Source organism: Trichosurus vulpecula, chromosome 4 (genome assembly GCF_011100635.1).
Source record: "Trichosurus vulpecula isolate mTriVul1 chromosome 4, mTriVul1.pri, whole genome shotgun sequence".
Taxonomy (NCBI): domain Eukaryota; kingdom Metazoa; phylum Chordata; class Mammalia; order Diprotodontia; family Phalangeridae; genus Trichosurus; species Trichosurus vulpecula.
In genome coordinates, this window is record NC_050576.1 from 426,335,224 (window position 1) to 426,355,690 (window position 20,467).

General features: G+C 37.5%; 1 protein-coding gene across 2 annotated transcripts in view; it reads right to left on the reverse strand.

Annotated features, from left to right (window-relative positions):
* ARHGAP44 (Rho GTPase activating protein 44) overlaps window positions 1-20,467 on the reverse strand; it is a 223,775-nt gene that overhangs the window by 115,886 nt on the left and 87,422 nt on the right. For both annotated transcript variants that reach the window (XM_036756005.1, XM_036756006.1), the window contains exons 7-8: window positions 16,624-16,741; window positions 11,396-11,464 (exon numbers count right to left, since the gene is read on the reverse strand). In XM_036756005.1, the coding sequence (XP_036611900.1) occupies window positions 11,396-11,464; window positions 16,624-16,741 (187 nt within the window). The remainder of the gene's footprint in view (window positions 1-11,395; window positions 11,465-16,623; window positions 16,742-20,467) is intronic.

The window sequence follows — 20,467 nt, forward strand, 5'->3', positions numbered from 1 at the left end:
TTTCAAAACATACTTGTTTACCATTTACAACTGAATTTTGGCAAAGCCAAACTGACTTTGCTGCAGTGGGTTGGGGTACCTCCAGACTGATATGCAGCTTTCAGAAAGTATCTTATGAATTGAAATTGCTCTGGCCACGTAATGTAGTTGAGACAGAATCATCTTCCCTCTATCTTCAAGGCTGTATTGACAGCAACAGCTTTCAAGATTTGTTTAAGTAAGTAAAACATTAGTTAACCCATTTACTTTAGAACATTTTGTCCCCAGGTTTTTTTCCTATTGTTTTGAGTAGAGTTCCTTATATATTTAACTCAACCAAGACTTAATTATAGATACAATTCCATGTGTGACTTTTAGGCATTTTGAATTGAATAGAGGATAAGATGACCAGTGGGATCTTTGAAAAAAACAAGATTAAGACAATCTGTTAGTACTCCAAGTATCAAAGGCATTCATAGATGACTATAAATTGTCTAACATCTCAAAAGTAAAATTTCAAAACTTATTTCAGCATACATATATAAAACTTTAAAAATATTATGGAAAAAATAAAATCTCTATAGATGTAATTCTATCACTATCTATCTATCTATCTGTATATCTATCTATCTTTTCCTCAGACCTCTCATGGTTTGGAAATTCCCTCTACTGATACAAATCAGCAATTAGTCTCTAACTCAGTCTTAAATAGTAGTTTGATACCATTAAAGTAGTTTGACCTTAATCAATCAACTAATATGTATTGGAGTCAGGTTTTAAAACTAGACCTTTCTGTCTTCAAAGCTGGCCCTTTATCCACCTCTAACAAGCCATAAGCAAGTGCCAGGATGCCAGGCAGGCCCTCAGACATTGCCAGGGAATAAAGAACTGAAGCAATAATTAGAGTTTTGAACAACAGTAACAAAATATATTAACTGACTCTGATGCCTAGTGTTCAAATGAATCTGTGATCTCATTGATTTGGAAACTCCTAATGATACAGTTCATAACCCAACTATGGCTGTCCATTGTGGAAGCATATTAAGGACCCTTCCACATTTTTCTCTTTAGGCGTCATATTACAAAATAATATTAGCTCGGCAATTTAGTCTCAAGTCCTTGGTCTGATTTGAATGAGAAACCTTATCAACCAGTTCTGAAACAATATGCTGCACATTTCCACTACCAGCTGTGGTTTCTACCCCACAAACATCATGACCCAATGCAGAGTACCCTCTGGCACCACCACCCCACCCTTACTTCAGCTTCCTTTTTTGTTTTGTCTTCCCTCATTAGATTATAATATCTTGGAGAGCAGGGATTGCCTTTCTTTTTTTAATTTGTATCCCTAGCACTTAGTGTCTGCACACAGTAAAGGTTTAATAAATTTTTACTGAGAATGAAATCTTTTTATAGGGCCTTTTAATAAGGGGATAACTAGTTTCCACCAAGTCAGAAAGGCCTCCTCCCCTGAAACTGAGTAGGAAAATGGTCAAAGAGAAGAAAAGAACATCTTTGATTATTTAAATTAATCTTAAATATCTCTTAAGTTCATGTACATGGCACAAAGAGCAATCTTTGGAGAGAATGATCAAAGAGACTGAATAGTTTTAGAACATGATTATCCAGAGTACATGTGAAAGTTGGGTGACTATCGTTCTACTTAATTATTCAATACAGGCCTGCCTAAAGTTTGTCTTCTCGTTTAATCTTTATGACAGTATTTTGTCTTTTGTTTTGGGAACAATATAAATTGTGAGCAGAAGTGGTTGATGACATATTTTCAAACGCAGGAGGGATTTCTGCCCTTTTTAATTTTTTTATCTAAGCAGAAATATCCATATAATTATTTAACTATTAAATTTAACTCTGGTATATTTGTGCCTAAAATTTAGTAAAGAATTTCAGTCTCACACCATCCTGTGTGACACTTATCCTTTCACAAATTCACCAAAGGGGCCTACCCAATGTGGGCCAATGTGCTAAAAGCCTTCCTCACTTTCTCCATAGATGATGGAGCACTCTGGCAATCCATCTATCATTCTTTACTCTCACCATCTGACCCTTCTATCATTTCTTCCTGTTATAAATTTCTTTGATAATATCTTTTACCCCTATTCTGTTCTCTGAAGTTCCTTATTGGTTATATATAGCAAGTTACTCACACCAGCACATTCCCCCATTGTCCTTTGAGCGATATTCTTTTGAAATTCTTCATAGACTATTGCAATCCATGCTTCAATATGGTAGAATATTGGTATTAAAAAGAATAGGCCAGGGCAGCTAGGTGGCGCAGTGGAGAGAGAACTGGCCTCAGACACTTACTGGATGTGTGACCTAGGCAAGTCATTTAACTTTGCCTCCAAAAACAAAAGCCCCAAAACAAACTAGGCCTTTGTTTCCTTTGGAAGCTTGGGGGGGTCATGAAAATAACTCTTCAATTTTCGAAAGGTAATTGAGCCCACTCTTACTCCAAGTTCAATTCTGGGCTTAACCCATTGTCCACAGTCATTCTCATATATAGACTGATGGATAAGCTCTATTGAAGATCATACATCTAAATCCATGTTGAAATCTTGGCAATAGACAGTCTTCATTCACTTGGTTATTTCCTGTGTAGATGATCAGGACAATTTCTTTTGAATAACTACAGATCTCTTCTAAGAAGCTCTGCATCATTCCAGAGCTTAATACAACTTTGCCATTTGCACATAGGATCTGTGTGCAATGCCATCTGCAAACAGGATCTGTAGCAACTCACTATTTTGTAGAGAAGCCCTCTTCAACTTGGACTCTGCACTGGATCTTTTTTTCATTGCAATAGCAAGAACAATTGAAAAGCACACATTTTTCTGTTTTATATCTTGCTAGATGTTTATGACTAGAGGGTTGTTGAAGAGGGTTATTTGTTACATCTTTCTTTTTTCTTTAATAGAATTTCTTTCTAAAATTATTAATATTTTTGTATTTATTTAGTATTTAATTTTTCCCCATTTACATGTAAACAACAAATTATAATATTTGCTTTTAAAATTTTGAGTTCCAAATTCTCTCCCTCCCTCCTTTCCCATTCCTCTTCATTAAGACTGCAAACAATTCCATATAGGGTATACATGTGTAGTCATGCAAAGCATACCCATAATAGTTATATTGTGAAAGAAAATACAGACCAAAAAAAAACCTCAAGAAAAATAAAGTAAAAAAAAGTATGCTTCAATCTATATTCAGACATCATCAGCTCTTTCTCTGGGAATGAACAGCATTTTTCATCCTAAGTCCTTCAGAGTTGTCTTAGATTGCTCTATTGTGAGAATAGCTAAGTCATCCACAGCCTATCATCTTACAATATTGCTATTACTTTGCACACAGTACATTTCACCTTGCATCAACCCATGCAAGTCTTTCCAGGTTTTTCTGAGAGCATCCTGCTCACCATTTCTTATAGTACAATAGTATTCCATTATAATTACATACCACAACTTGTTCAGTCATTCCCCAACTGATGGGCATCCCCTCAATTTCTAATTCTTTACCCCTAGAAAAGAATCTGCTATAAACATTTTTGTACATACAGGTCATTTTCCTTTTTGTTTTTTTTTTCTCTTTTGGGATACAGACCTAGAAGTGGTATTGCTAGGTCAAAGGGTATACATGGTTTTATAGCCCTTTGGGCATAGTTCCAAATTGCTCCACAGAATGGTTGAATCAGTTCACAATGCCATCAATATATTGTCTCATTTTCCCCTTATCCCCTCCAACATTTGTCATTTACCTGTTTTCTCTCCTGTTAGCCAAACTAATAGGTATGAATTGTTTTACCTTGCATTTCTCCAGTACATAGTGGTTAGAAAATTTTTTCAGATGGCTATAGATAGGTTTGATTACTTCATTAGAAAACTGATAATATCTTTTGATCATTTTTCAATTGGGGAATGGCTCTTATTTTTATAAATTTGACTCAGTTCTCTATATGTTTGAGATATGAGGCCTTTATCAGAGAAAATTGCTTCAATTTTTTTTTCAGTTACAATTGCTAACTGTATTTTCCTCCATCCTATTCCTCCTATCCCTATTTACTCTTTTCTCTCTCCTTTCACCCTCTCCCTCCTTTTCCTTCTGACTACCCTGTCCCCCAATCTGCCCTCCCTTCTATAACCCCTTCCACCTTCTCTTAGCCCCTTCCCCTCCTACTTTCCTATAGGGTAAGATAGATTTCTACACCCCATTGCCTGTGTATCTTATTCCCTCTTTGAGCCAGTTCCAATGAGGGTAAGGTTCACTCAGTTCCCCCATCTCCCCCTTTTCCCCCTCCATTGTAAAAGCTTTTTCTTGCCTCTTTTATGTGAGATACTTTACCCCATTCTACCCCTCGCTTTCTCTTTCTCCCAGTACATTCCTATCCCACCCCTTAATTTTATTTTTAAAATACCAGCCCTTCATATTCAACTCAAACTTGTGCCCTCTGTCTATATATACTCCTTCTTACTACCTAATAATAAGAAAGGTCTCATGAATTACAAATATCATCTTCCCATGTAGGAATATAAATAGCTTAAACTTATTAAATCTCTTATGATTTCCCTTTTTTGTTTACCTTGTTATGCTTCTCTTGAATCTTGTATTTGAAAGTCAAATTTTCTATTCAGCTCTGGTCCTTTCAGCAAGAATGCTTGAAAGTCCTCTTCCTGAAGGATTATACTCAGTTTTGCTGGGTAGGTGATTCTTCATTGTAATGTAAAGGATGTAGGCATCCTTAGCCCTCCAGAATATCATATTCCAAGCCTTCTGATCCTTTATGTAGAAGCTGCTAAATCTTGTGTTATCCAGACTGTGTGGCTCCATAATATTTAAATTGTTTTTTTCTGGCTGTTTGCAGTATTGTCTCCTTGACCTGGGAACTCTGGTATTTGGCTATAATATTTCTGGAAGTTTTTATTTTGAGATCTGATTCAGGAGGTGATTGGTGGATTCTTTCAATTTTTATTTTATCCTCTGGTTCTAGAATATCAGGGTAGTTTTCCATGATAATTTCTTGAAAGATGATGTCAAGGCTCTTTTTCGATCATGCCCTTCAGGAAGCCCAATAATTTTAAAATTTTTTTCTCCTGGATCTATTTTCTAGGTCAATTGTTTTTCCAATGAAATATTTCACACTGTCTTCCATTTTTTTCAGTCTTTTGGTTTTGTTTTATTGTTTCTTGATTTCCCATAAAGTCACTAGCTTCCATTTCCTCCATTCTAATTTTTAAGAATTTATTTTCTTCAGGTAGTTTTTGGACTTCTTTTTCCATTTGGCCAATTCTGCTTATTTTTTTAACTTTTTTATTTAATATAAATAAGTTTTAATATAAAATAAGTTTTCAGCATTGATTTTCACAAGAGTTCGAATTACAAATTTTCTCCCCATTTCTACCCTCCCACCCACTCCAACATGGCATATATTCTGGTTGCCCTGTTCCCCTGTCAGCCCTCCCTTCTGTCACCCCACTCCCCTACCATCCCCTCTTCCCTTCCTTTCTTATAGGGCAAGATAAATTTTTATGCCCCATTGCCTGTGTATCTTATTTTCTAGTTTCATGCAAAAACTTTTTTTTTTTGTTTTTGAACATCTGTTTTTAAAACTTTGAGTTCCAAATTCTCTCCCCTCTTCCCTTTCCACCCACCCTCCCTAACAAGTCAAGCAATTCAACATGCGTATCATTATGTATTACCCTTCCACAATACTCATGTTGTGAAAGACTAACTATATTTTGCGCCTTCCTAACCTTTCCCCTTTTATTGAATTTTCTCCCTTGGCCCTGTCCCCTTTCGAAAGTGTTTGGTTTTGATTACCTCCGCCCCCATCTGCCCTCCCTTCTATCACCCCCCCTTTTTTTATCTTCTTCCTCCTTTTTTCCTTTGGGGTAAGATACCCAATTGAGTATGTATGGTATTCCCTCCTCAGGTCAAATCTGATGAGAGCAAGGTTCACTCATTCCCCCTCACCTGCTTTCTCTTCTCTTCCTACAGAACTGCTTTTTCTTGCCAGTTTTATGTGAGATAATTTACTCCATTCTATCTCTCCCTATCTCCCTCTCTCAATATATTCCTCTCTCATCCCTTAATTTGATTTTATTTCTTTTAGATATCTTCCCTTCATCTTCAACTCACCCTGTGCCTGCTCTCTCTCTCTCTCACTCTCTCTCTCTCTCTCTCTCTCTGTATATATATACATATATATATACACACACACAGATATATACATACATATATACATACATACACACTCACATATACATACATACATACATATATACATATATATATATACATACATATATATATATATATATATATATATATATGTATGCATATATATTCCCTTCAGCTACCCTAATACTGAGGTCTCATGAATCATACTTGTCATCTTTCCACGTAGGAATGTCAACAAAACAGTTCACCTTTAGTAAGTCCCTTGCAATTTCTTTTTCTTGTTCTGTCTCTTGATTACCTTTTCATGCTTCTCTTGATTCTTGTGCTTGAAAGTCAAATTTTCTATTCAGCTCTGGTCTTTTCACTGAGAAAGCTTCAAAGTCCTCTATTTTATTGAAAATCCATATTTTGCCTTGGAGCACGATACTCAGTTTTGCTGAGTAGGTGATTCTTGGTTTTAATCCTAGCTCTATTAACCTCCAGAATATCATATTTCAAGCCCTTCGATCTCTTAATGTAGAAGCTGCTAGATCTTGGGTTATTCTGATTGTGTTTCCACAATACTCAAATTGTTTCTTTCTGGCTGCTTGCAGTATTTTCTCCTTGATCTGGGAGCTCTGGAATTTGGCGACAATATTCCTAGGAGATTCCATTTGGGGATCTATTTGAGGAGGTGATCAGTGGATTCTTTCAATTCCTATTTTGCCCTGTGGCTCTAGCATATCAGGGAGGTTCTCCTTGATAATTTCTTGGAAGATGAGATCTAGGCTCTTTTTTTGATCATGTCTTTCAGGTAGTCCAATAATTCTTAAATTATCTCTCCTGGATCTATTTTCCAGGTCAGTGGTTTTTCCAATGAGATATTTTACATTGTCTTCCATTTTTTCATTCCTTTGGTTCTGTTTTATAATGTCTTGATTTCTCATCAAGTCACTAATTTCCACTTGCTCCAATCTAATTTTTAAGGTAGTATTTTCTTCAGTGGTCTTTTGGACCTCCGTTTACATTTGGCTAACTCTGCCTTTGAAGGCATTCTTCTCCTCATTGGCTTTTTGGAGCTCTTTTGCCTATTTTTTATTTATTTATTTATTTGTCTATTTTTACGTGTTGTTTTCTTCAGTATATTTTTCAGGATTTTTGGGGGTCTCCTTTAGCAAGTCATTGACTTGTTTTTCATGGTTTTCTCGCATCCTTCTCATTTCTCTTCCCAATTTTTCCTCTACTTCTCTAACTTGCTTTTCCAAATCCTCTTTGAGCTCTTCAATGGCCTGAGACCAGTTCATGTTTTTCTTGGAGGCTTTTGGTGTAGGCTCTTTGACTTTGTTGACTTCTTCTGCCTGTATGTTTTGGTCTTCTTTGTCACCAAAGAAAGATTCCAGAGTCTGAGACTGAATCTGGGTGCGTTTTCGCTGCCTGGCCATGTTCCCAGCCAACTAACTTGACCCTTGAGTTTTAAGCGGGGTATGACTGCTTACAGAGTAGAGAGAACTATGTTCCAAGCTTGAGGGGATGCACCAGCTCTGCCACACCAGCACTCCTCCTTCCCCAAGAACCCCCAACCCGGACTGGACTTAGATCTTCAGCAGGCTCTTCACTCCTGCTCTGATCCACCACTTAATTCCTCCCACCAGGTGGGCTTGGGGCCAGAAGCAACTGCAGCTGTAGTTGTGTAGCTGCTCCACCTCCACTGTCCCCGGGGTGGTAGCCGAACCGCGAACTCCTTCCACTCCCACAGCTTTTACCACTAACTTTCTCTGTTGTCTTTGGTGTTTGTGGGTTGAGAAGTCTGGTAACTGCTGCAGCTCCCTGATTCAGGGCGCTAGGGCACGCTCCGCCTGGCTCCTGGTCTGGTTGGTCCGCACCGCCCATGCTGGGCTCTGCTCCGCTCTGCTCTGCTCCGCTCCCAGCTCCGTGTGGGATGGACCTCACCCAGAGACCATCCAGGCTGTCCTGAGCTGGAGCCCTGCTTCCCTCTGCTATTCTCTGGGTTCTGCAGTTCTAGAATTGGTTCAGAGCCATTTTTTATAGGTTTTTGGAGGGACTTGGCGGGTAGCTCATGCTAGTCTCTTCTTTCCAGCTGCTATCTTGGCTCCGCGCCCCCCACCCCCATCCCCGGCAATTTTGCTTATTAAGGCATTCTTCTTTTCACTAGCTTTTTGGACCCCTTTTGCCATACAGCCTAGTCCGTTTTTTATTTTCTTCAGTATTTTTTGTGTTTCATTTACCAAACTGTTGACTCTTTTCTCATGATTTTCTTGCACCACTCTCATTTCTCTTCCCAGTTTTTCCTCTACCTCTTTTGTGTGATTTTTAAAATCCTTTTTGAGCTTTTCCATGGCCTGAGACCAATTCATATTTTTTTTGGAGTCTTTGGATTAGGAGCTTTGACTCTGCTATCTTCTTCTGAGTGTGTGTTTTCATCTTCCTTGTCACCACAGTAACTTTCTATAATCAGAGTTTTTCCCATTGTTTGTTCATTTTCCCAGCATATTTCTTGATTTTTAACTGTTTTTTAAAGTAGGGCACTGCTTCCAGGGTGGAGGGTGCCCTGTCCCAAGCTTCAAGGGTTTTGTGCGTCTGTTTTGAGAGATACTTTTAGGGACCTGTAAGTTTTCAGTTCTTCCAAGGTGGTATGATCTAAGGAGAGATATTTTCTACTATCCTAGCCTATGCTCTGGTGTGAGTGACCACAAGCACTCTTTTCTGCCTTGGAATTGTGAGAAGGGTCCCCCTCCACTGCAGCAGTAAGCTCTGCTATGCTAGTGTTCCTCCTTGCCCTGAGACTGACACCCAGGACTGTGACTGGGATCTGAGTACGGGCAAAGTAATGGAGTCCTGCCTCAGTTGTAGCAAAAAGATTCTTGTAATCTTCTGACCCGTTTTTCAACCCCTTTACTGTCTGTGGGCTGAGAGCTCTGGAAACAGCCACTGCTCCTGTTGCTGCTGATTCAATCACTTCCAAGGCCTGCTCCTGGTTTGCTGGGGGTGGGGCTGTGTTGGTGTGACCAGTGCTGGACTGTGCTTGACTCTCACCCAGGTGCAAAAGACCTTTTCTGCTGACCTTCTACGTTGTCTTTGGTGTATGTGGGAGGGGAGGTCTGGAAACCACCACTGCTGCCAGTTGTTCATTTGCACCAAGGCCTGCTCCAGGTTTGCTAGGGCCTGGTCTGTGCTGGCACAGCCATGAGTTTATATTCTAAATTGATGTTGCCTGTGGCAACCATGATTCTCTGAAGTGAAATGTTTGCTGCAAAAGGTGTTTTACGTATTCTTTTGGTCTTATGGTAATACATTTACAGTGGGTCCACATAAATATATATAATTCCATACAAAATTGTGTTGACACAATTACTGATGTCCATTGACTCATCCTAATTACTAAATTAAATAATTCTGGATTGAATCATTTCAATTATATACCACATATTTCTCTCATTATTACTCTTGCATTTTACTAATTTGTACAAGATGATTTAGACTGCTGATTCAGAGATCATTAAGACATCTTTTCCTGTTAAAAACATAATCTATTTTTATTTTTGCAATGTTATTAGTGCTTGCCAGGTCCAGCTAATTGCTTTTTTTGAATAAAGTGTTCACAATACAAAGATGTAAGGCTTCTATGAAGTCTACAAATCTTGCATCTCATACTTTTCCTTAAATCATCCTTTCTCATATATTTCTTATCACAATTTTCACCTTTTCCATATTTGCACTGATGTCACTAAGTATCAGAGTGCATTTTGATTTATTTTGGAGGGTATTACTAAGTTATTTACAGAATCTCTTTACCTTTTTATCCTCAGCAACTAGTGTTGGTACATAAGGTGCTACTATTTTCATTCTGTAATATAAGACAAATGGATATTCTATGAAATAATCATTATTACAGCCTTTTGGAATATGACAAAACTTATGTCCTATCCTTCCACTTAACTATAACTTCTTTCTGGTCTCATTTATATGACAATAATGTAAATATTGCTATGATTCAGCTTCTCCATCGGATGAAGATCTCACACTTAGAAATACCGATAAATTAAATAGGTAAAATTAATAAAAACAAACAATAAGTCTAAAAATCCTCTATCTCCTTTTCTACCTCTATGTCAATGCCACTGGAGAAGCAGAAGTAGACCACAGAGGACTCAGGGTCATTTTGGTTTTTCTTTGTTTCACAGGTTTCTATGCTAAAAGGTCCATCACTAATTGGCCAGCCTACTGGTGATAAATCTCTTCAAATTAAATTGAATTGGTCTCCAATAGGAGATTTAAGTTTGAGTATGGCTGGGGCCACACTCAAAAGTCTGCCTGTCTTGTTAGATCCTGACAAAGCTTGAAATCTTCTAGCATAGCTTTCAGTCATCTCTAAGTCATGATGAGGTATTTAAGTGGGACTTTGTGGGGCCTATACAATTAAAAAAACTTATAGGGCCTATTAAATCCTCTCAGACTTATTTTCTTCTTCTGTCTACATGTTCTCACCTGTCCCAAATAATTATTTTCCTTCTCTTCTTCTTTTATCTTCTCTCTCTTTCAAATTTATGAGACTTTCTTATTTTCTTCCCCTTACCCTCCCTACCTCTTCTTTGACTGGCCATAATGTGGAATCAAATCTGATGCTTTGTTATTTACTATATTTATTGAATAAGGTTTAATTTTTTTAAAAATCAGGTAAAATTAAATGTTTAATTTATTTTTAACTCATAAAAGTATTTAAAGAACTATAAATGTGATCCTTTTTTCCATTAGCATGTCAAAATGAGACTAGGCATACAGATTTGGTATTAGGTGATTGACGATTCTTTTTCTATTCTTAGACATTTGGAGAAACCTTCTTAAGCCAACATTCTCCATAAGGAGAACCTGAAGGCCTAATGTTTCATATTATGACAAGATGATAATTGACATTTAAATAAAACTTTTCAGTCTGCCAAGTATCTCTTTTGATCCTTACAATGCCCGTATGAAGTAGGTACTCCAGGTGTTATTATTCTTATTTTATACATGAAAAAACTGAAACTGGGAGAGGTGAAATGACTTGCCTATGGTGATACAGCTAGAAAATATCTGGGGCAAGATTCAACCACAGGTCTATGCCATGTATACTTAGCCAGGAAGAGTCAAAGTCTCCATTTTTTAGCTTCTATTTTTGTACTCCTAGTCTTGCTATAGAGACTCAAGAAACCATATTTCAAAATAATTCTACTTTTCTGGGTCTTACCATTTGAAAGTAGTTTGCATAGTCAATTTCTTTGGCCACAAAACTGTACATATCAGCTGAGAGCTGGTCCTGTAGAGGGGAAAATGTCAAGTCAAGTTATGAATGGTCATGAAAACAACAGAAGACTAATAAAATATAAGAGTTGCAACATCTGAGGCAGCAGAAAAGTGAAATGGAGGAGTCCTAACTTTCCTTAATCTTGTTAGATTACCTTGGGCATATTACAAATCTTCCATGTATGTTTCATTTAACCACAGAAGGCAGCACTGGGGAAAAAAGTGTACAGGCTTAAAAGAAGCAAAGGAAAAGCTTTCTAAAATTTGAGTTAGTTTAAAGTGCAATGGGCTTCTCTGGGGTTTAATGGATTCTGTGATTCTCTCTGGTATTATCCATGCAGAGTGGAAGTCTCTAGAAGAGTACCAAGGGCTATATAACATTTTGATCAATAACCTACCCAAAGGCATAGACAGTTAATTTCTTTCTTTTCTTACAATTGCTCCCTCCATCCGCCTTATCCTAAACTACTCTTAGAGGTTGGAATTTGTTTTGCTTATAATTAATCCCTTCCTGAATCAACCCTCATTCTTATTCTCCCCTTTCTCCAAATCTAGTTCATTCCTGTTTACCTAATGAGTTGAATGCATTTCTATACCAAACTTTGTGTTACTCTCTGCCCCATGCTTTCCTCATTGTTTTATTGTCTTCTACTTGCACACCCCAATTATATGACATAAGTTCCTCCCACTGCTTCCTCTTTCTTCCCCAATATATTCATTTTTCTTTCTTATTTCTTCTTTCAAGATCATCAAAACCTAACAAAACTATTTACAGGCCCTTCATCTTATTTCATTCCTTCTATGGCCATCGAAGACCTTAGAGTTCTGAGGGAACACTTATTTCTTGTTCCCCTATAGGAATGTGAAATCTTCATACATTTATAATCTCTTCCCACTGTTCAAATGTTTTTACCTTTATATATATATTTCTCTTGATGCCTTCTGAACTTGAATTTTATTTTAGGGCCAGGCTCTGCACATTTCTGGTGGGAATTTTTAGGCCTTTTTTTTTGCCCTAATCTGTATTATTTGATATCCTACTGCAGCTTACTCTGAGTATGAAAACCTATAATGAAATCAGGGGGACCTCAAGCCAGGGAACTGTACACTTTCACTGGGTCCTAAGCGATATGATATATGTCATGTGCTGATCATTGCCCTACTTGTCTCATAATTGTAGTATCTGATGCCAGTTTAAGCCTGGAGACATAATTGTACGTTTGCCCTTGCTTGGAGCTCCAATAGACTACTTCTGGCCCCATTTTTTTGTCAGCTGGCTAGAAGGTTCAGAATGCAGAACTATAGACCTGCGCCTGGTCTCAGATTCCTGCCCTAGTTGCTCATTTGTACGCCCTAGCTCTAATCTTTGAGCTGAAACTGAAATCATGTTCTAGGGTCAGAACAATGAGATACAAACTCATCCCTGGTCCACAGTCACTCACTGCCTTGATACATAGCTTCAGGTCCCAGCTCATGTGTGCACTAGAACCCTAGTTTATCCACATATCAGCTCTGTATGCATAGAGCCTACTCTGTCTTTTTACCTACTCCCTGCCTCAGTGCTACAGGCCCAAGCCACTGTTCATGCTAGATAAAGCACTCTTTTCTAGCGTCAGATGAATATAGCTGCCAAATGTTTCCTATTCCTCCTACCTGTCTTGGTACCACAAGCCATAGCCTTCTGAGATCGGCCTGCCCCGCCCTGGATCTCAGAATGACACTGCTGCTGGCTCACCATTGTACTAGCTGAAGGCCCCAGCCTAGGTCTTTCTGCCTGAATCTCCTAGCCAGCATCCATAGGTTTCTGGCTATCTCCATATACTAATCTGAATTGGAAAAATGAACCACTCTGGTTTCGCCTGATCATCATTCCATCTGGTGCTTTACCTCAATCTTTACTAGAGGTATGGGAAAAAGCTTGGTTATATGGCTTCCGCTTATTCCATCATCTTTGCTGGTCTCTTTCCACGATCATTAATAATCATGCCTTCCAGTTTTTGCTAAGTATTTGACAATTCTTTTGGTAGCCTAAGATTTAGTTCATTTGGGCCTGGTGACTTGAATATGTCTCGGCTGGTAGAGGCTTTTTATTATTATGCTAGTTATTTTGGGTAAAAAAAATCCTATTGGTCATTTTGGTTATGTCCATTTCGGACCAAAAATCATTCTCCTCTCTTCAAAGAGCTCATCTTCTACCAGGGGATACAATAGGTAAAGATATAAGTAAATATAACACAATTTGAATTGGGAGAGAGAACTAAAAATTAAGTGGTTTAAGGAGAGGCTACCTATAGGAGATGGCACATGTTCTAAGAGGCACAGGTGAAGGAGTGCTTTCCAAACATGGGGGACAGCCTGGGCAAAAGAGATGGAATGTTTGATTCTAGGGGACAGAAAAGAGATCCGTTTGACTGTAACATAGAGTATATGAAGGGGAGGTATTGTGAGACAAATCTAGAAAGGGAGACTAGAATCAGATTGTGAAAGCAAGGCATTGAAAACAGAAGCAAAATAAGAGTGCAGAAGTTCTGGCTTCCCCTCTTTAATTACAATTGTCCCAGAGACCAAAAGCAGTGGTTATTTCCTTGAGAACATTCTTTTCCCCAATTTTTAAATTTAATTTTTAGTTTCTGGTTGTCATTAGATTTGTCTCACCTGTTTTAGCTCATTCTAAACTAATTCTAACTGGATAATATTTTCATTTAATCATAGTACTTTAATCAGCATTTAATATGGACAAGATAAACTATAGCTAAAGCATATATAAGGCACTATAGGCCAAGTATTACTTTTATTAAATAAAATTTCAAACCAAAGCAGAAGCCCCTCTGCAAATATCATTTTGGCAGCAGTGGGTAAATGAGTAACATCTACATTCTTAACTAAGTTAACAGCTATGAAATTTTTATTGTTCCCTTCCACACCTGGAGTATATGGATGCAAATATGAGACTAAGCATATTCCCCTTAAGTTGACTCTAGTATGTTTGATTCTTTTTTGCTTTACTAAGTTCTGGGAAGAAAGATGAGGGAATGCAGCCTTATGTGACTCAAGACAGGGATGTATTATTTTAATTTTTAAGCACTGAAATCTTTGGCACTGAGACCAATAATTGCCTTCCTTCAAGCTGGTCACAGATCACTAGCTGTTAGAGAATGGGGAAAAAAACTGAAGAGAGTGAAGTTGATGTGTAGTGATAAGTAATACCAAATATTAAAATTCCATTCTTATTTGCTAAGAATGCTTGTATACAGCACCAATCACCTCCCACCTTCCACAAATATCCCTGTTCGTTCATTTAGCTGTTGCTTGTGAAACGAGTAATTTGCTTTTAAGTAAAGAATATGTAGTCTTAGAAAATATGAGAGATTAAGATATTAAACAAACTGTCAATACATATTAACATACATTTTATTTCAAGTACAATGATCATTTCTTAGATTAGATGCAGATGCCTTTTAAAAATTAATAAGAAAGTAATCTGACCACATCAAGACTGGTATGTTTAAAGGTTTTTTATATTTCATAAATATATCAAATGTGAAGTATAAGTACGGTGATTGGATATAAAATAAAATGAGATATAAATGTATTTAAGGAGATTTTTATGACAACTGAATCTCTAACGATGCATATTTTTGTAACTGATCTGTTAACATAAAAATTAAAGGTAAAAATCATCATGATAGAAAAATGGGAAAGAATATAAAGAGAAAAGAGCAGAAATACTAAAACGAAGGATGAACAACAACAATTAGCTAGATATTATATTATCTGTACTCCAGGAATACTGGCATTACTCTTGTTGGTCCAATGATCTGTGAGTTACCAGGCTAATGAATTCTTTTGAATCTATCATTGCTTTCTAAGTAAAGAAAGAAGCCTTGACAGGCTCACTTGAGTACAGACAAAATACTATGGATCTATGATCATGGCCATTTGGGTGAACTTAAGTGAATGAGTCTGATGGGATTTCCAATAGAATTGGCTGTGGCTATGTGGCAAAGGGATTGTGCTTCCATACTTATTTTCTTTTTAGCTTTGCTTTTCATTTATTGATCAACAAATCTACTCATCTCATGTTTGATATAAGCCTGATTTCACTATGCTTCTGTGACACTGTGTGATTTTATGTTTCTAAACACAATTCTAAACTCCTGGCTAGACCCTGGGAATAGCTACTTCAAATAACACAACTGAATATATTTGCTGCCCTTTAATAATGTACTTGGTGGTGGGGGGGGAAGTTTTTGAGCTGATTAGAGAGCAAATTTTTCCAGACAATAAGCTTTTCCACAAATACATAGGGGATTATAGTATTCAGTGAGTTCGGAAACATAAGTGTCATGGTACTCTGAAAAAGAACATTTCCTCCATAAAAGTGAAGAGTTTTACTCTCAAGAGTTAGTTTCTCAAAACTCTAGTACTTAAATTTGATAAGAGTCTTGAAGATAATAAGAGAGTGCCAGTGCCTATAGTTTCCAATTAGGAAAAGGGATTGGTCAAACATAATGGCAGATAATAACAGAAAGGCCAAATAGAAGTCACTGAATATAAGTAGTAAGTAAGTTTGAATTACCTACTGCCAGAGTCCCCTATAAAAATCTGTGAGAAAAGATTTTTTTGGTCGTTCTTTTAATCTAGCACTGACAGGAGCATCAAAGTCAGGTAAGCTCAACAAACGTTCTTTTCTTTTAATATGCAGGAGGACTAATGGAAATAATTTGCTATGTTCTAGTCCAGCACACAACCAAATTTCCTTCTCAAGGTCCTCCAGATCTTTGATTTCCTATACTTCCAAAAGAATCGCTAGGATCCAAGATCAAGAACAAGGGTTCTTAACCTTTTTTTTTTATCATGAACCCCTTTAACAATCTGGTGAAGCCTTTGGTCTCAGAATAATGTTTTTCAATGTATAAAACATATAGGATTATGAAGGCAGCCAATTATAACCAAATATAGATATCATGATACTAAAAAAAAGTTCACATACCCCAGGTTAAGAATCCTTGACAAGAATATACTAAAGAATTAGACCAGGCTTGGTACCTACAGATACTCTGAATTTCAGTTCAAAAGAAAGATGAATTTTTTTGTGCTATTAAGTCTCTGTTTCTTAGGTTGTGCCTTTCAGGTAAGGGACAATATGGGGTCAAGGTAGGGGGTGGGTACCCTGCATATCTCCACTCGGTTTGCGGCTTCCTCCATTTCTTCCCTGAGGGCATCAGCTTTGGCACCTGATGGCTGCAAGTTGCTGGACAAACCTGAAGATTTGGAGGTCTGCTGCCACCTTGTAGGAAACAAGTGAGAAAAGAGAGGCATGAAGTAGGAGTATGGTCCTAAGTACACAAAAATTATGAGAAGAGTTAAATTCTTCAGGGGCTATGAACACCTGATGATAAGTATTACCCAGGAAGTTGCTGACCAGGCCACAATGCTGCCCTGTTTTTAAAGTAAGAGGCAGAAATGTATAGTCAGGATTGGGGGTTCAAGCCCTCGTGGCACTGGCACTAACTACACCTGGTCATTCTCCTCTGTTAGTTTCATCTTGAAAAAGCCAAAATACTATTTTCTACCTCTCTCATGGAAAAGAATTTCAAAGAACCAGGCCAATTTGTGAATAACTTTGAATTACATGGAAAATGTTTGACTTTTATAAGAGCCCCAGGATAACAATATCATGAAAATTGAAAAAATATACAACATTCACCTTTGCTATTAGTCTCAGAGAGCTCCATGGTAGTTTAAGTGAATTAGATTTTTGCAAAATATATATATATATATATACATACATATGTATATATATACACACAAATATCCAATTCCAATGAAGTATATGCCAACAAAACAAAAGTTGGTAGAAGTTTCAGAGGCAAATTTAGGTTAGATTTCAGGAAAAACTTCTTAACAGATCTACCCCAAAATGGAATGGGCTTTCCTGGGAAGTAATGAGTTCCCTTTCACTAGAGATATTCAAACAAAGGTTGGATAATCATTTGTCAACTATATGGTAGAGAAAGTTCTTGCACAGATATGATTTAGACTTGTATTTATCACCACTTGCGTGAACTGTTGCAAGAGCCTCCTAATTAAGCTTCCTTGTAGTCCTTCCCTATTTCAAGCTATCCTCTGCACAGCTCCAAAAACAAATGAGAAACTTTTATAAAACCCTAAGAAACATAATTTATTCTTGTAAAATCAATAAAACTAGTAGAGGACTTTTTACAAATTTTCCTGAATAGATATTTAGGAAGGCTACTGCCTTCTGTACTTGTTCTCAGTCTATAGCTTCTGGGGTAGCTGGTGTGTACTATCTGATGATACATTCAATCAGCTCTCTTGCTCTTAAGCAACAGTGTCTACTTCTGAAACTTAGGACTTCTGCCTTTTCTTGCTTTTCACTGCCCTCCTCTTCATGGAATTTATTTTTATCTAAGGCCCTGGTATAGTCTCCATTGACTAAATATTGGAGCCCATCATACCAGTGGGGGAACCCATGAGGACTGTATCTACTGGAAACCAGAGAGGGCCTTTCTCCTGTAGCTTGGGTCTTGTTTTCCTAAGGTGTGACTAACCCTAGGCTTCTCAATCAGCTGTTAACTCTCATAATTTAACAAGAATCGAGGTGAAGCTGATAGTACCTATCAGCTAAGATACTTTCTAAAGTACGGGTCTGTCTCTCCTGCTCAAGAATTTTCAGTGGCTCACTATTTTCTTTGGGATAAAGTATTAATACCTCAGCTTGCCCTTTAGAGTCCTTCACAATCTGGCTCCAGTTTATTTTTCCAGATGTTATTCCCTATTAATACACTACATGCCAGGTGGAAGAAGGTTACAAGCATAGCATGACTTAATTATGTCTCACCATGTAGAAGAGGTTAGGGAACCTGTTCCTAGGACAATTGTGTAATGGAAGTGCCTTGGACAAACTGTGGTCCATCTATAGAAATTCCATAACTACTTCTTGTTAGCTAATTATGTGATGATTAGGAGGCTTTGATTAGCCACTCAAAAAAGCCAGTCAGTCTCATCTACTATCTGATCTTGGTTTGACTTGGCAGACAGAATCCAGTGAAAGACAATACTGTAAAGGGAGAGAACAAGGGCCTTCTCCCCCTTAGAGCCAGACGGACCTGTGAATACAGACCTAGATTCTCTTTCTCCTTTGGTGTTTCTTTTCCATTTTAGGTAGAGGGGGAGTGGTGTGCCTATGTCTGGGTTTTGAAGCCAGTTAATCATTTATGTTCCAGGAACAAGGAGTAACCTCCAGGATCTAGCCTCGTGGTAGCTGAGATAAGGGCTTATGCAGCCTGGAAGCTACATTTGAACACGAACTTGGTAGAAAGCAGAAGAAAGCAGAAGGAGAGAGTGTACCCTTAAATTGTGGGGGTAAATGGCTGTACTTCTGTCATATATCTTTGAAGTAAACATCTCTTTTGTAAAAACTAATTGATGCTAACTGGTTAAATGCAACTGGGATTTTTGACACCGTCACCTAACTGAGAAGAACAAAGCCAGTCAGAGTTCAAGCTGAAAACAATCAGAGAAAAGACACCCCTACTCCTTAGGGTACTCTAAAACCCTGATGGGGAAGATGGATCCTGATTCTGGAACACTGAGGCCACAACATAGCTGCTACACAAACTGGCCCTGCTATTCCTCAAACTCAGTGTTCCATCTCCTGCTTCCATTACTTTGCATGGGTTATCCCACATACTTCCCTGAAAAGACAGAAACCTCCTATAGTGCAGGATGGCGAAACTTTGCATGATCTTGATTTTCAGTATTTTTTTCCTTTTAAATTAATTTATTTATTTTGAGTTTACAACATTCAGTTCCACAAGCTTTTGAGTTCTAAATTTTCTCCCCCTCCCTCTCCTCTCCCCTACCTCCCCAGGACAGCATGCAATCCAATATAGGCTGTACATATACCTTCACATTGAACATATTTTCACATTAGTCATGTTGTAAAGAAGAACTGTAATCAATGGAATGAACAATAAGAAAGAAGAGACAAAATTTTTAAAAAAAGAGAGAGAGCAAATAGTTTGCTTCAATCTGCGTTCAGACTCTAAATTCTTTCTCTGGATGTGGATAGCTTTTTCTAACATGAGTCTTTTGGAGTTGTCTTAAAACTTTGCATTGCTGAGAGAAGCCAAGTATATCACAGATACAATGTGTGTACAGTGTTCTCCTGGCTCCCCTCCCCTCACTCAGCATCAGTTCATATAAGTTTTTTCAGTTTATTATGAAATCCATCTGCTCATCATTTCTTATAGCACAATAGTATTTTATTACATTCAAATACCACAACTTGTTTAGCCTTTCCCCAATTGATGGGCATCTTCTTGATTTCCAATTCTTTGCCACCACAAAAAGAGCTGCTATAAATATTTTTATACATATACCTTTTCCCATTTGTATAATCCCTTTGGGATACAGCCCTAGAAGTGGTATTGCTGGGTCAAGGGTTGTGCAAATTTTTATAGCCCTTTGGGCATAGTTCCAAATTGCTCTCTAGAATGGTTGGATCAGTTCACAACTCCACCAACAATGCATTAGTGTTCCAATTTTCCCACATATTCTCCAGCATTTATCATTTTCCTGTTTTGTCATGTTAGCCAATCTGACAGGTGAGGTGTGGTATCTAAGAGTTGTTTTGATTTGCACTTCTCTAATCAACACTGATTTAGGTTTTTTTTCATATGATTATAGATATCTTTTATTTCTTCCTCTGAAACTGCCTGTTCATATCCTTTGACCATTTATCAATTGGGGAAAGACTTGTATTCTTGTAAATTTGAGTTGGTTCTCTATATATTTTAGAAATGAGGCCTTTATCAGAGACACTGGTTGTAAAAATTCTTTCCCAATTTTCTGCTTCCCTCCTAATCTTGATTGCATTGGCTTTGTTTGTAAAAACAAAAAAAAACCAAACTTTCAATTTAATGTAATAAAAATGATCCATTTTGCATTTCAGAATGTTCTCTATCTCTTGTTTGGTCACAAATTTTTC